The sequence below is a fragment of the Martes martes genome (assembly GCF_963455335.1).
Source record: "Martes martes genome assembly, chromosome: 14".
Classification (NCBI taxonomy): Eukaryota; Metazoa; Chordata; class Mammalia; order Carnivora; family Mustelidae; genus Martes; species Martes martes.
Genome location: NC_137902.1, coordinates 65,498,351 through 65,515,519, shown reverse-complemented (window position 1 = coordinate 65,515,519; position 17,169 = coordinate 65,498,351). Strand labels below are relative to the sequence as shown.

At 40.2% G+C, this 17,169-nt stretch overlaps 1 protein-coding gene across 1 annotated transcript in view; it reads right to left on the bottom strand.

Annotated features, from left to right (window-relative positions):
• The window catches only part of FAM13C (family with sequence similarity 13 member C), a 141,252-nt gene extending 124,518 nt beyond the window's left edge, over positions 1 to 16,734 (bottom strand). The window contains exons 1-3 of the mRNA XM_080823161.1: positions 16,566 to 16,734; positions 11,235 to 11,291; positions 7,305 to 7,500 (exon numbers count right to left, since the gene is read on the bottom strand). Of these exons, the coding sequence (XP_080679287.1) occupies positions 7,305 to 7,500; positions 11,235 to 11,291; positions 16,566 to 16,627 (315 nt within the window). The 5' untranslated portion in view covers positions 16,628 to 16,734. The remainder of the gene's footprint in view (positions 1 to 7,304; positions 7,501 to 11,234; positions 11,292 to 16,565) is intronic.
• Positions 16,735 to 17,169: the final 435 nt, after the last annotated feature.

Sequence of the window (17,169 nt, the reverse complement as noted above, 5' to 3'; positions counted from 1 at the left end):
TGAAAAGTGTTTAGGGGGTTTTCATTTCTGCAGAAAAATTAAAATGCAAATTTCACAATCAGACCTGGATTCCTTTCCAGCCTCTTAACACATCTACTGGAGCCAAATGGAGGAAACCTAATGCTGATGTACACCAGACGGAACAGCTGGTCTCCCCAAGGAAGTGGATTAGCAGCATGATTCAGTACACAGCTCACTGCAGAAAAGCTCTCTATATAGACTCCTAGTTTTTGTCTTCTGCTAAAATAGCCACCAGAGGGAAGGACAGAAGGTTGGTGCATTGCCTGATGCCAGCTGGTAGGAAATGAAGATGGGAAGACTTAATCTACCAATGCTAAAGCTAAATGCCCTCTGGATAGTTATGAGGTCCTATACAGGTACTTGGTTCTGTTAGTCAAATCCAATGATCCCTAAATCAGGTCGTTAAGGATTAATACTATAGTAATATAGAATTCTTTTAAACTTTTCACAAAATATTACAATATATATCATCTACTGTCTTTTTAAAAACTGGAAATGTTGGGGTACCTGGGTGGCTCTGTCTGTCTTCAGCTCAGGGCATGATGCCAGGGTCCTGGGATTGAGCCCTGCAGCTGACTCCCTGCTCAGCAGGAAACCTGCTTCTCCCTCTCCCACTCCCCCTGCTTGTGTTCCTGCTCTCACTGTGTCTCTCTCTGTCAAGTAAATAAATAAAATCTTTAAAAAATAAAAATAAATAAAAACTGGAAATGTTACTTTTAATCAGTTGGGGAATATCAATAAATATGGATTTTTTATTAAATATGGGTTTATACATTTTTATTGAATAATCAGGGAAATGTGAATATAAGAAATTAATGTGAAACAAATAGTTCTAGAAAAAGGTAGATATTATACAAAGAACAGAAAAGGCTGATCAAGATTGGTGGTCTACATAATAAATAGAAAGTATGCATGCAGGGAGTCTCACAATAAATCAGCCCCAAAATTTTCCAAGATGACAAATTACCCAGATATTCTAGATGGGAGAGATGAAAGCTTCAGAAATCACTGTTAGTCATAATGAGATATAATAAGACACACCTACAATTTTATTGAGATATAAATGACAATAACATTGTATTAGATTCAAGTGTACAACAAAATAATTCAGTATATGTATATATTGTGAAATGACCACCGCAATGCCAAGTTAACTTTCATCACCATACATAGTTATAATTTTTCTTCTTGTGATAAAAACTTTTAAGATCTACTCTCTTAGCAATATAGCAATATTCATAGTAACCATGCTGTATACTATATCCCTAGGACTTATTTATTTTCTATCTGTAAGTTTAAATCTTCTAACCATCTTCACCCATTTCATCTATCTTCCATAACTTGTGTAATATATCACAAAATATTATAACAAATATAATCTATTGCCTTCAATAAGTTCTCCTCCCTAGAAAGAGTAATAATCTACTTTGATGAAGAATTTCTGCTTTAACACAAATACACAAGTCCTGTTTTATCTTCAAATTAATCATATCACACCATCAATAAAACCTGACCTTTCAGGGGACAAGTCATTGAATGATTCTTTTCCAAGCCATTTTTTTTTTTTTATAGCCCACCATCTAAGGAAGGCAGGGCTAAATAAGCAGCAAAGAAAATTGCAATTGATCTTGGTTCAAAATAGTCTCGTTATTTTTAATATCTTAACTTTTTTGAGGACATTCTTGCATTGTCTTCTCGATTCTTGGACTTTCATTGGATCAACAAATACACATAAATGACTTGCCCTTCTTTTAAATCACTCATATATAGTGAGTATAAAATTAAACCTCAGATGCTGCTACTTTCACCCAGGGCTCCTCAGAGAAGTAGCAAGATCAGGAGGAAAGTTGCTCAGAGTGAAATTTAAATCTGATCCTACAAAAACAAAATCTCTGAATCTGACTTTGAGATTGATCGGAAAGGTATGAAAGATCAAAACTTTCAACAGCTACCGTCTGGCCACTTCTCCCTTATCCATATCTCCATTTCCAACCTGATTAGGATCAGATTGAATATCTACTCTGGGGTACTGAATACAAAATTTTGATAAGAGAACCCAGAATGGTAATAGCTAAACATTTATGGTTCTGTTCAGCTGTGAACAGGTTATTTTTAAGTCATAAAGGTTGTACCCACAGGGTCTTTACAGGTGCTTTTAGGGAATGATGATCAGAGCAAACCAGTCAGAACTGTGTCTTGATGGTGACAACAAGTATTGGGTAGGATTTGGAGTATAAGCCTCAGTACCCCCAAATAAGTCCAGCTTCACAAACAGAACCACTGTCTCAACCTCAGTGCATGGTAAATCTGCTTAATGTTACATTTATCCTGTGATTGAAACTCTTATGAAATAGTTCTATCAACTTCTGTATTTGTTCAAGTCCTTACGGGATTTTGCCTGATGATATTAACCAACAACACTAGAGTATTATCAGGGATAATTATAGTCACAATTTAAAATGCAGACTTGTTCACATTTGAACCTAGCATCATCCATGCTAGTGTTTTTCAATCGGAAGTGTATATCAGACTTTCTTATGGAGTTTAATAAAAATGCAGATGTCTAGGACATACATCAGACTTAGTGAATATTTTACTTTACATTCTTAGCATGTTCTTTCAAGATTATTATATCTCTGGGTTTTTCCCTCTGTAAAAATTACATTTATCTATTTTTGTACAATCAGAAGTAAACTCCCTGACTTCTTTAAAAATAGATTTACTCATTATCCTTTGAAACATTCTGTCTAATTTGGGGGCAATGATTTTATTATCTTGTTTTGCATGTCACATCTATTCATTATTTTTATTATGAGCTCTCATCAGACTTTTCACATTTGAAAATGATCCGTAAATTAATCACAATCAGTTTCAGTTTCTGTCATCTATACATGTTTGTTTTCCTTAGATGCTTGCCTGCAGGTTCTACTACTAGCCAGAGTTTTCAACTAAAAATACTTTCAACAGTCCCAGATGCTTCAAACAGTTGACATTTTCAAGGACAGACTCTTGGGTACAGGAATCTGATGACTCCAATAGGCTGAGTCAAGATTTATAAAACTTTCGTCAAGACAGCTTTATGCTCCTGCTAACCCCAGATCAACAGGAACAAAAAAATAATTGCATCAGACTAAATGCACTGATAAGGGAAATTTTACTATAGTTTTTTGTTTAGAATATTGTTATTTTAATGTTCTGTTTACTGGATCTATGAGATAGTCCTTTCTCTAGCTCATCTCACAATTTAGTAGATTCTTGTATTAACAATATTTTATTATTTTCTGTATTTTTGATGCCCTGGCCTCTGGAGCCCCACTCACTGGGAAGTACATTCTCCTAGGGCTAGCCAATTCTCAGAACATAAATGACTTGCCCAGGAGTGAACCTTTCACATGTGAACTAACCAATGCAGAGTCCATACTTGGAACCAACTCTTCTATCTGGCTCATACACTCCAGAAGGCAATATTCCTCTGCCTTAATCATCTGAAGCAGGTACCGGAGAGTCCCTATACCTCAGAATCTACTAAAATGAATCAAACTCGTCAATCCTAAGACTGCTTTACCCTGCCTCACCTTGCCTTTCCCATAGAAACCACATAAAGACTTCTGCCTTGCTTTCCACCTGTCCCTTCCACTTTCTGACTAATCCTGGTGCTCCTTGGCCCTGCACAACACAGCATGCTCCCTTTCCTCTTGAGAATGAGGAGTGGGACTCTTTTCAAAGAGCGGTCATCCTCTCATCAGTTGGCCTCACCATTTACGAATAGTAATAATAATAAAAGTATATTTTAAAGCCATTCCATTTAGGTAAACTGAGATGAAACATTTAAAAGTGATGTCTGAGTCTCACTGGCCCCAGAGTTCAGAAACTCACCCTGCATCCTGACCTTTCGTTGCAATGGGGTTATTTCCTATATTCAATAATAATCTGTTTTCCTTATTACCAGAACAAAATTGAAAAATCTGTTATGCAACCAAAATCTTGCCTGGAATGCCATCCTGGGAAGGATTTTCATTGAATCATGTAGAACAGACCACCTTTAAGGAACAAATATGGCTTAACTTACATAGTCAATTCCTACAGGGGCCTCCTAGGATAACTGACCTGCTACCTGGTTTACAGGGTTCAACCTTACAGGTGGTAAAGATGGTCACTTGCTGGCAAGCTAGAAACCTAATGTTATTTTGTGGATCTCAAGAAGAGAGTAATATATCCAAATGCTTAAGTACTGCGGTTGAAACGTAGTGGAGAGAGCTTCTTGAACGTAGCTCCAGACCTTGGGACTGCAAATAATAGAGGCATTGAAAGTCCAATCTGAGATCCCCCATGAAAACTCCCAGTTTATATTAATATTAATATTAAAGTTAATATTATAATTATTCAATAGCCAATGGCTTTACATTTTGCAAAGCATGCTTAACAAGGCCTATATCGTAAATTGACACTCTTGCTATGCCTATGTAAATACTCAGGCCAAACCTAATGAGACTAGCCTTATTTTGTGATTAAGAATAATCTTTCCTTGAGATTCTTATGATCATGAGAGGGAAGAGAAGAATGTAAAGAAAAACTATAAATGACTTTAAAATTTAGTGGATGTCCGCGCTAACTCATCCATCTGGATAATCTTTGCTTTTGTTTTTCTATGACTAGGCTATTTTTACAAGGCTGTAGACACAGAAGTGAACTTGTAGATACTGATGGCAATGCGAGTAATTCCTCCTGTCTAAGAGAAAGTAACTGATTATCACATCATGGATATTGTAAGTTTTGCCAATTTTGTGTCCATTTGTAAATTTATTTCTGTATTCCTCATCGGACTACAAATATGTGATACTTTGCATTCTCTTTTGAACTGTTTGTACTATCTTATTGATTCCTTTGTTAAGTAATAATTTAAATAAAATCTTTGATACACCTTTATTTCATATCTGTAGGAGAGTCATCATTATATTCTGCTAAATGTAACTTTTAACTGAATAAGATCACACTTACATTTTACACCAAAAAAAGATGATACAGTCATCTGTACACCTCTCTTAACCAGTTTTGAATTACTCAACACATAAACCTGAGTGACTACCAAATGTTATAGGTCTAAAGAGAGACAAGAAGGACTGAGTCACTGACCTTAAGAAACTTGCTCCCATGGAGCTGACATTTACCCAAACTTTGTCTAGCTGCAGTGGTCAATATCACAAAACTTTAAGGCAGAAAAAAAAATACACTTAGAAAATTCTCCCCAAAGTAATCTTTTCTAAATAGGTAATTACCGGTTAACAGCACAATATATCAGCAAAGGAAAAAAAACTCCAAAGTGAAACCATGGGTTTTATATAAAAATTAAGGTGTAATTAGTATAAGGGATTAGGTAAATCACTAGACTTATAGTTGGAAGATCTGCATACCTTTTCTTAGAAACACTGTGCTTTTATGGAAAAGACCTTCCACTCAAGTTCTTCCAAATCTGTTTAAAGAGGTTATAAAATCCCTCTAATCCTTAGTTTTTCCATTTGCAAAAAAATACAATACCTATTACATGGGATTGTGGTAAAACATGGTACATGCCTGGAACATAGTAAATACTTGAATACATGTTAGCTGATTTTATTAATATTATTATTTACAGAGTCTTTATAGATTCAGTTCTTGTTCAATACTCAACCAATGTTAATTCTCTCTCTCCAAAGAAAATAGGAAGAATGAACTGTTTCATATTTCTTCCATATATGGAAGATCTAAAATATTATTATCAAAGTTCTCTTTGGAGGGGATCTCATTGTGTGGATAGAGATGTTAGGAAGGAACTAGAAATTTTACCTGCAGGCCAGGATTCCAATGCTGTACTATAAGCAAAGATAATACAAGCATATCTCTCCCCAGAAATCTCCCTGTGTTTGTGAGCAATGGATTGGAATTACATGCCCCATTAGCATCTTATTAGAAGTGGCAACTGTGTAATTTCTGAGAGCCAGGCTATAGGATGACAAGAAAGAAGACACTCTGGGAGACATGGCAGGTCACCCAATCCTCAAAGTGTCACAGGAGACCCTTAGCAGGAGATTCAAGATCAGCGCATCCCTAAGACCCATCAGACTCTGGGGGTAGCTCTTTGGGTACCTGTATCCTCAACACCACACTCCTAATCAGATTAAGCGCGGGGTGCATTCAGTAATAGGCAGTGTCTGGAGTTCATCATAACTCAAACAGTATTTCACATTCACTTCTGTCTGAAACTCAACTCAGTTAAAAATAATTACCACCCAGCTTTATGAATGCAAAGGGCACTTTCATTTTATTGCAAAATTAACTGACTAAATAAGAGTTCCTAATACTGAGGAAGAAATGAGCTAAAAATCACAAAACAAATAAGAAAATGACAAGGTCAAATAAGGTGTTCAGCCAAAAGTGTTCTAACAGGAAGATTAACCTGGTGCCCATTTGCTATATAGGACTGGACTTAAAGTTATATAATTAATCTGCTACACGTAAAACCTCCCGCATTAAGGTTTAAATGTTAACAAAAAAGCAAAGTTAATATTAATGAAGCACCCATGTCCCCAAAACTGTATTACCAGTATAATCTCATTAACCTCCTAGTAAGGTAAAAGTGGATTATATTCATTTAATCTTTTTTTTAAAGCATCAAAAATTATTTAAGGAGTTTTCTAAGATTTAAAAACATCACATCTTTGCTACATCCCTCTACAACTTGAGAAAGTTTTTAAAAAATTAGAAAATGTAAACGTACTACCCAAATCGGATGAAAAAAAAAAAAGTGCTTCATCCATTCAATTAAATACTTACTGACCTCAAAGAACCTGATACAACACACATACAAACAGGCACGTGCGCACTTGAATATTTACCCAAGTCTACTAAAGGGCAGCTAAGGTGAGTGGCTCTGGGTAAACTTGGGATTTTTGATTTGCTAAAAAGAAATCTCCAAGTTTGGGGCAAGAGCTGCATGACCTGGTTAAGCAAAAAATGCTGGAGATCCTCCTCCACTCTCCGCTGCAAGAATGCAGCAGCGCCTCTGAACCACTGTCAAAGCCCAGGGTGTAAGGTATCCGTTTGAAGGGGAGCTAGATTACCAGCCTGCTGAGAACCCTGCGCTGGGAGTGCCATCCCTGCGTCCCAGGCCGGCAGTACGCGCACGGACCGGGTCAAGCTCGCTAACCACCTCCTGCAAAAGAACGTGGTCACACTGCCTGCCAGAGCGGTGCCCTCGTGGGAGAAGCACCCACTTGGCAAAGGCCTGGGGAGGTAGAGCCCGCTACCTGACTTTCTCCGTGGCTCCTCCCGCTCTCCGCCTTGAGCAGGGTCTTGGGCTTCCGGGACTTGAAGTTGCCCATGCTGGGTCGCAGCACGCCGTCCACCTGCACCGTCTGCTCTACATGCTGCGGCGGCGACGGCGGCGCGGGCTCCTCTAGGAGAGCCCTGGCGTCGGGGTAGTTTTCTTTATTGTCTTCATCTCTAAAACAGGAAAGACCCAATTTAGAAAGCACCCAAAAAAGTAATACACTGCTGCGGGAAAGCGGGGCTGGCACACTCACTGCTGCTCTATTTATATGGTATCTAGCAAAATGTTTAGGGTAGACTTAGTTTCACAGGAATAAGAACCTAAGAAATGTGAATTTCACTGTTTGGATCATTCCACCTTCCCTTCTCTTCTCTACAAGTGGGTACATACTTTTCTCTTTTTTTTTTTTTTTTTTTTTTGCAGTTGTCACTTTGCACATGCTATCATATTTGTTCTTAATTTTTCACTTCAAGATGCTTTCATGTATGTATTTTTTCTCTGACAAAAATGTGGGATTCGAGTTAGAGATTGTCAGCCTGGTTTTACAGATTAAGACCCTAGAACTCAGGGGCACTTGGGTGGCTCAGGTCATGATCTCAGGGTCAGGAGATCAAGCTCCAGGACAGCTGTGAGCAGGGTGTGGAGCCTGCTTAGGATTCTCTCTCTTCCCCACCCTTCTCTCGAAAAAAGACAAGAAAAAAAAGGGGGGGGGGAGAAAAAAAAACTCTAAAATTCAGAGAATAAAGGAAGTGCCTGGGAAGAGCTAATTCACCCAGAGACCTGGCGTGCTAACTAGGTCTTCAGTCTCTCCTGCATGTATGGACTTGATCTAAGGCATGATACTTCCTCCTCGCTGGCATGTTTAGAATCATCTCCCTACAATTTCCAAAGGCCTCTAGAAGTTGAACAGGGTCTATTTTGGTAGGAAACATGCTACTTGGATAAAATATAAAACAAGGGCCATGTTTTACCCAACAAAACCATCTGAACAACATCTTCTGTGTGCACTCAAAGATCCTTGTCCAGGTCCCATCAGTGTGGAATTGCTGGAGGTGACGAAACGGGCCGGTGTCACCTTCACACAGTTAGTGGTGTCACACACACAGCCACTTTTAACTTTCACTAACCAAGCAAATTCATACAATATAACCTACTGTTTCAATTTCTTCAAAGTAGTGACATAACACTTTTATTTGAAGCCATGAGTCCCTCTTAAATCTAGATGCAGTTCTTTTCTAATTTTGCTAAGAATCCAGGGATATAACCAAATGGGGTGTCCTCTTTAAACAATTAATATTATCATTCTTAATCCACTGGCAATCATTTGGTACTAGATCATATAATTCTCTAGGGTGACCACTGCCCCTCAGTGGTGTTTTTCCCTCCCATTCCCTAATCCGAGCATCCATAAAAGATTTTGGTAAGGTCAGATAGGAAGCAATTCCTTGTAGCTCAAGGACACACAAAGCCAAGAGACAAGACCAACAATGAAAGGATTTCTATGCCCATTGTTCAAGATGCCTTTTCACAAATAAAACAGAGATTAAATTCACTAAACTGATATCAGGAGGATGAACTCCAGTTAGCCTCTGGGAAAAGATCAAAACAAACATCAAGGATAGGAATTCTGGAGCATGACCCAGGGTGCAACTGGGCAACGTGTGGAAATAAAACTATGTGAAATGGTTAATTTTAAGCCTCCGGACAAACTTCATAATGCCTGGTAAAGGATAACCCAACAAGTGAAATAATTCTTCAAGTGAAATATTAATAACTGAAAAAAAATTAAACAGAAAGTCAGTGCCAGTGACACTGGTTAACATTTTCCCTTAAGAGCGATTATAATTTATTTATTTACTTACTTACTTATTTACTTCTTTTTAGAGAGAGAAAGAAAGAGGTCGGGGAAAGAGCAGAGCGGGAGAGAGAGGAAGGGGGAAAGAATCCCAAGAGTACTCCGCACTGAGCCAGGTGCCTGAGAGGGGCTTGATCTTAACACCCTGAGATCGTCGCCCTGTGATCATGACCTGAGCTGAAACTTAGAGTCAAACACTCAACCGAGTCACCCAGGTGCTCCAAGATCAATTACAATTTTAAAAATTCTAAGTCACTAATGGATTTGGAAACCAATATCACACCATAAGTTGGAACTGTACTAGTTCATGTGAAATGCATTTCTCTCACTGGAAACAATGTTCATCCCCGTACTCTATGCTCCTGGGTGAGAAACAAAAGGGAGAACATCCGCCTTTACAGGAAACCTAAACGTTCCTCATTCAAGGAGGATTCTAGAACATTAAGATAAGAAAGAAAAACTCATTTTTCAAGCTGAAATGGTTCTTTTGATAGACTCATCCCTAAAATAATGCCTGGACTTCATTTGTATATATTTTCAAGGTGCCCAAATTCACCTCCTTGACTTGAAAAGCCAAGAAGGTCAGTGTGGGGAAGCAAAGAACATCTTTCTCTCATTATGGAAATACTTAAACACAAATAGTCATCTTTAGAAATACACTTCTAACCTGTTACTGGCTTCTCAGAATCTCCAAAGCAGGAAAGTACAAGTTATATAATTTATGCCACTACTTAGTGGAATCAATCATAACTGGGAATGAGTCTGAAAGATCCTCCTCTATATTTGTTGCATAGCCTGGGCCACAGCACATCACCTCTCGGACCCTCAGCCACGAGATGGCTCTCTCTCTACCTGGCAGAGATCGTACATGCCCTGTGAAACGCCTACCATGGAAAGTTGGCTCAAGGCCACAGCTCAATAAATGGGAGCTATTGTTACTTTAACAGGGTTTTAGTCAAGTGGTTATTTGCAAAGAAAAGACTGAGGGTTCTTTTTTTTGTCTCCCCAGTACCTCCAGGATAAATTCCAGACTCCTTAGTGAGGTACACCAACCCTTTGAAATCAGGTCTTTGTTTATCTCTGGAGCTTTACTTCTTATCACTTTTGGCCTCCTCACTCCCAAATGTTCTCAAGCTTCCTGCCATCCTGAACTTCCTGCTATTCCTACAACTCTATTTTCTGTACCTTCTGTTGGCTTTCCAGCAAGCCGTTCCTTCTGCTTGGTAGCATCATCTTTTTCTTAGCCTCATATCCTCCCACCCCCCCACACACCCACACACACACATACGAAGTCATGTGCTACTGCAATTTTCTTCAGGAATCCATCCCAGAAACCTCTCTGGGCTATTTGGTCCTTCTAAATGAATCCTCTGTCTACCTCTAATAAACGAGCACTTAATGCACTACAGCATCATCGTCTACATGGACTGGTTTCTGGCACACAAAATAGGCCTTCAACAATTGTTTGTTATCCGACAGATGGACCCAACAGTCAGAGAGACCTGAGCCCAAATTCTGCCGCATAGTAGCTATGTTGGTTTGGATGAGCTATAATCCTTCTAAGCCTCAGTTTCCCCACCTCCAGGAGGAGGAGGGAAACATCGACATCCTTTCAGTTGTTTAAATTAAATAATAAAATGTATGTGAAAATGCTCTGAACAAAGCGAATGTCGAAGAAATGGTTAACTATGAAGGTTTTGCCATATCATGAACCCCTTGAAGACCAAGACCATATTCCAAACACTCAATGATGTGTTTGGTAGATAAATCTATAACCTCTTCCATAGGGTCTATGATGGGAACACTGAGATGGGATAATCAATCTTGAATTCGGTAGACGTTTACTGCGCATTCCCCACATAAAAGGCACTGTCTCAGGTACTAAGGGGACTACCCCAAAATGGACATGACAAAACTTAAGAACTGATATTTTATTATAAGAACTTATACACAAGAATGGCTGATTCTTAGATTCAAAGAAAAGGCTAAATACTCCAGACACACATGGTTTCTGTCCTTCATAATTAAGAACCAAGCAATAGTGGGTCATACCTGATACTGGAGCAATCAGTCTGGTCTTCATGTAGGGAGGCTGTGTCTTCGTCACACCTGGAGGGAACAAAACCACATCAGTTCCAACTGTCTGCAGCAGCAGAAGCAGCAAGAGTCTGGAACTAGATTAGCACGGTAAACTAAAAAATAGAACAACCCTCACCACTCTCTCTCAAACTAGCTCCAATTCCCAGCATGTCTACGTGGTAATGATACCAATGTAGTCATGTTATGTCAACTTAAAAGCTCAGAACCAGAAGTAATACTCTTGTTTCATCCACTGCCCAGCATCACCTAAACTAACAAGATCTTGGCAAGGACCCAGCTGTTCAAAGCACTTGAGGGGACATCTAACACCAAGATTGTTGAGTTCTTCCTGGCTCAAAAAGAGACTCTACTGCATGCCTGCTGAAATATCCCCTGCTTCAGACAGTCCCAAACCACACCAGCTCCCAACTGGCTTTTTCCATTGACCTCCAGACTTTTTCAATCCCATTCCTTATCACAAAACTTCTGGAATAACCCAGTGAAAAATTCATGGCTCTTCTATACTGAAAAATCTGCAGTGTTCCACACTGCCTGGGGGACTCTAAAGTAGGACCATTCTCCCACTTGAGTGTAGAGCCTTTGTTCCTGTTCTCAGCCATTCCCACCCTCCTCCAGCCTGGAATGCTTTTTCCACCTCCAACTCCTACTCGTCCTTCACTGCCCAAGTGAAGTCTCATAAGCTCCATGATATTTCCCAGCCAAGTTCACCCACAGGCCACATACCTACTTTAAAACTTAATACATAAATGTTTACTCTATATTCTGAGATTTTGGTAACCAACTGTATCTTACCTCACATTGGCTATGTAATTCCTCTGTACCTCTGACATCTCTTCAATTAGTTGTTAATTCCATGAAAAGAAATGACTTTTTTCTAGACACACTGTCCCGGTGCCCACAGTGCTGACCCCAAAGTAGGCATTCAATAAATAATTGAACAGAATCATTAAGTCGGACCCCTCAGCAAGACTGGAAATACTTTAACAAGCATTCCCTGAACATATACTACCCTTCAGGTACTCATTAACTATTAGACCTGTGCGTTTCAAACTCTATGGGACTCAGAACTGACCAGTTCATTTTCTATTTCCAATCTGCTATGGTAGTTTGGTAAAAATGTCGCAGGAATGCCAGACTCCCGTAGAAGTTATTAAATGCTTACTCCCTATTTCTGTACTTTCCCTGTCTCAGGTAAGTTACAAACAATTTGGGGGCCAATACTTCTAGTAGTACTACTTCTAAAGGACACAAAGTTGAAAAAGACCTGGACCCTGCTCGGATAGAGTCACAATGTAATGAGTGGAAAAAAATAAGTAAGTATCTATGTATATAAATACAACTGAATATAATAACAATATTCATACTATATGAAATCATTTAAAATTTTTTAAATATTCCTTACTTGCAACATTATATAATTCATCTATAGAACAAACTGATGAAAGCTCCAGTCCTCTTCCCTTACTATCCCTCTTAAATTATGTACTTTAAGGAATTAAACGAATGCCATGTAGATCCTAACTCTCTCTGCCTGCTGAAATATCTTGTTCCTCCTGCCAGTTAAAAAAAAAAAAAATCAGTCAACTTAACACAGTACTCTTTTTAACAAAATAATTAAATTTTCTTCCTTTCTCATGTTTTTGACCGTCAGTAAACCATTCTGCCCATTTCATGAAAATAACAATTGAATTCATAAGTATTGCCTTGTTCTCCTCTGTTAGAGTCATTCACTTTAATAGATCATCTAGGCTTTGTAGTATGAATGAAAATGTTTCCCAATAAAAGTAACCTCACTAGGTAGAAAAATCAGTGACGAAGAGAAACCTAGGATTTTTGCTTCCAAAGATCTAAGGTTCAATCAGAGGTTCAACCCTAGAGCTCAACAATACCTATTGTTTGGGAATTTGGCAAGAACTTTTTTTTCTCCCCTTCACTTGATTTATTAACCTTTCTTTTCAAAGTACAATTAGGTAAAAATGGAAACTCGGCACCAGAACATACAAAATTGCACATGCTTCCTTAAGGATGAGGCCAGACCCTAATCAATTGATCATATTTTCAGGCCTATTGAATGACTTCAGTTCCTGCTCAAGGAAACACAATTCCTACCTAGGTCACAGAGACAGCAATGAAATAGATCTGTCTACAGGCTTACATGGGCACGTATACCAGCTCTTTTAGTTCAGCTGGGTTGTACATTTGCTCTGATGACCAGTAAGTTTTATTGAAGTAACATGTCCTTTGTGACTCTTCTACTGATTCCTTAAACAGGAGCCTCTTGTGCAATGTTGGCCCAGTTGTAAAACTGGATTCCTCAGTGGCAATCCATATCCAGACATCCCCATTCCAGCAAGAAAACCAGCTCAGACCAAGTGCCCAACTGGTGGGATGCACATGGCATCCTCTTCCTGCATTGTAGCCCCAGTACAGGAATTTAAACACCAATGAGTGTGGGCCCCATAGGTACCTCAGTCTCACTAGATCAGCTAGCTCCCTGGGAGTGAGGCCCAGAAATGTGAATTTGTAAACCAGGTTGCCTCCCAGACACACACAAACATAACAGGTATGATTCTAAGAAGTTTAACACTGATCTAAAGTTTTTTACAAAACCCAGATCAGAACTGAGCTAACTCCAACACAATCACCCATTCTAGGTTCTCACTTTGGGATAAAGCCTGAGAAACTAGATCTTTCACAAGTCCCAACCCCCTTCCCCAGTTCACAGTGATAACCAGCTGATTTTGAGAACCACTGCTTCTGATGATAACTAATTCATTGCAGAATTCACTGCTGGCCAGGCTTCATTTCACGTATCAGTGTAGCCAGGACAACATAGGAAATGACCATGGAAAAACAGATGAAAGGGACCTGCAGATACAGAAGGGAAGGCCAAGACCACTCTGACCTTGGAAGAATTTGCGTAGAAAAAGAAACTGCATTGGTCCAGAGCTGCACAGACAATGCCAGGCCTGGGAAAAACTGAGAAGAGAATAAAATCTATCCTTGAGTTCCTCCGAATTCCCCTTCCCTTTGACTCTAATAGGATCCCCCACTGGCCAGACCGACCCCTACCAGGCTAGACTACCTGACAACATAATTTATATGAAAGCGTTAGTGACGACTTGAATCTGCCTCCCAGGGGCACAAATTTTTTAATTTCCATTTTAATAATGGCCACCACCAGAAGCCTTAATCCCAAAGAAATCATCTCTAAGTATAATTTCAGACACTAAGGAAATAAGTGAATGTGGGTAGGAGGAAGTAGGAGGGGATGGGGAAAGGAGGGAGAGGAAGTTTTCAGGCAAGTGCTTCCTCCGTGTACATTAAGACCACACCCAAATATTTACTGAGCACCTGCTACATCTGTGCGTCACGGCAGAGATAGCAATCCTGTTGGCTTTGGGGTAATTGCCCGAAGAACCAAGGAAAATACTTCATGTAACGGAGGAGAGGAGCAAATGTATTATTAGACCATGACAGGCTTTCAATGACCTTATTCTGTGTTGTGTTACACCTGCGAAGCTTTTGATAGGTTTTAAATATGCTCCTTGGATTTTTAGATTAGCCAGATGGCATTCCAGTTGTCACTCGGGGTCTTTTAAAATAAATCATTGTCACTTCTCTGAAAACAACAACAGGATCTTATGCAATCAGAACTCCTTGAGGAGCGTCCAAAGAAAGGTACCAGCCTTTCCCCATAATTAAGTGCAAAACCTTTTCAAAAAAAAAAGTGTCCATGTGAAATCTGGGATTGAGTATCTCCATTTTGAAGCTGCTATGCCCAGGGCTGACTCTGGGGATTCAGCCACACAGGGTTCCCAAGAATCAGGCACGGAAAGCGCTGGGTGTTTATAAGCCCAGCCCAGGGAAGGGGAGCAGCACCTGTGCACCTGAATCAGGAAGTCACAGCCTATCTTTGGCCTGCACATTTTGGCACACATCCCTCCCCCTCTCTCAGGCTTTTGGAAAAGCCACAGTTGCAGCAATCTCATTAACAGATGTGGATCCTAATGAGTATTTTACATGTCATATATTTTATATGACATCTTCTAAAAGTCAAGCCCGGGTTGTTTTTTTAAGTAACTCCACTTAAGGGAGCCCAAAGCTTGGCACTAAGAGGACAGCTTATCCAAACACAAAAACAAAAGGATGTGGGAAACAAGAGGGCCTGGGAAGCCCTGCAAAATCTCACCCCTCCATCACTGAGTCACTGTGACAGTGGTAAGACGTGACACTCTCCTATCCATTCCCACATTTACTTGCCTTTTGGGAAACTTTAGCAAACACTTCCTAAGTTGCTGGGCTTTCTGTATCAAACTTGCAGCATTTTTTAAACATAGTTCAGTATACAACCTTATATATCCCTTTTTCCTGAAAAGCTGCTGAGTGAGTTCTACCAAGAGGTCCCAGAAGTAAACATCACGAGTTAGTCTAAAGAAAGAGTGCTAAATGAAGGGTAGGTATTTAATATATATGTAAATTTTATATAAATTACATATAATATTAGTAAAATATACTACCTATTCATTTTTAACATATATGTATCATATCATATCAGGAAAACATATTAAGGAAGGGATGATAAGAATTAAAACCATAAACTATAACTGTCTAATAAAAAATACTATGACTGTTGGCCTTGAGTAAAATATTATACTCCTTCATCCCATGTTCAAATATTAGTTGCCTCAATCAGCTGCTTTAACCAGAGGACAAGAAGATGCGTTTCTCCTAAGCCAGATCTTTGAGGTCAGAAGACAAAACTGACAAAGGGCACCCAAGAAAAGTTCACTGTGTCTTAAAAATCTGTAGACAAGAGAGGGTGAGAATAAGTTTAGCCTGTTTATCACATGCTGGAATTCGACTCAAGTCATTTCATATCTATCTCCTATTTGTTGTAAATGTATACAGCCTGCTCCATGAAAACTGACACCAATGTTGGCAAAATACAACAAAGCTTCCTTTCTGACATGTCAAACAGATTTTGTTAAAAAAAAAAAAAAAATCTGAGCTCCAAGAACACAAATCGTAGAGCACTGAGCTCCTGCAAGCAATTAGCTTGTTATAATATCTCTCCCACAGCTGCTAAAAGGCTATTTCAACCTGTAAAGATTTCTGGGCCCCATCAGTCAGCACCTCTCACGGTCTTCACAGCCCCAGATTACGGGAGACAATGCATCTAATACGAAGAGCGGCTGGGGACGGTGGAGGATAGTATCCTTCACGATAGTTGCTTCCAGAGAAAGGCATGCAAGTGTTATTTTAATGGCAAGAATCACTTACTCTGTTACAGCGGTGCTGCTGAAGGAATTATCCTGAAGGCTGAAACAGAAACAAGAAAACATCAGCCAAGTCCGGCCGGGGAGCCGTCTCCCTGATTGCTCTCCGGGAGTTAGAGCATACACACAAACATGGCATTGCAAGGCAAGTCTCAGGGCTCGCCCGGCACGCTCGCTCTACCTTGGGCTGCTGTCTGCACATGCTCGTAACGACACCCCCAGCTGGGGCCCAGCCGCACGGGCGAACCACAAAGCCCGGCAGCCCGCGAGGCTGCGGGGACAGAGCTGGGCGGGGCGGGGCGCGGCGGCAGGGCCGGCCCCGGGTCCCGGGCTCCCCGCAAGGAGCGCCTGGGGAGTCACGGCGACCCCGACCTCGCCAGCCCCGCGCGGCGTTTAATCCAGGCTTCTCGGTGCCAGCCACCCCCGGGCTGGCAATGGGAAAGCCCAGCCGTCTCTGCCTAGGTGCTGAAGTCTCTGGGGGACTTGCTTTCTTCCAGACGTCTCCTGCCAATTTTACACAGCTACCCCCTCTAGGGATGGGAGGCTGGCAGAAATTCATCCGTCGGGAGGGAACCAGAACCGGGAGGAGGACATAGCTGCTGTTACTG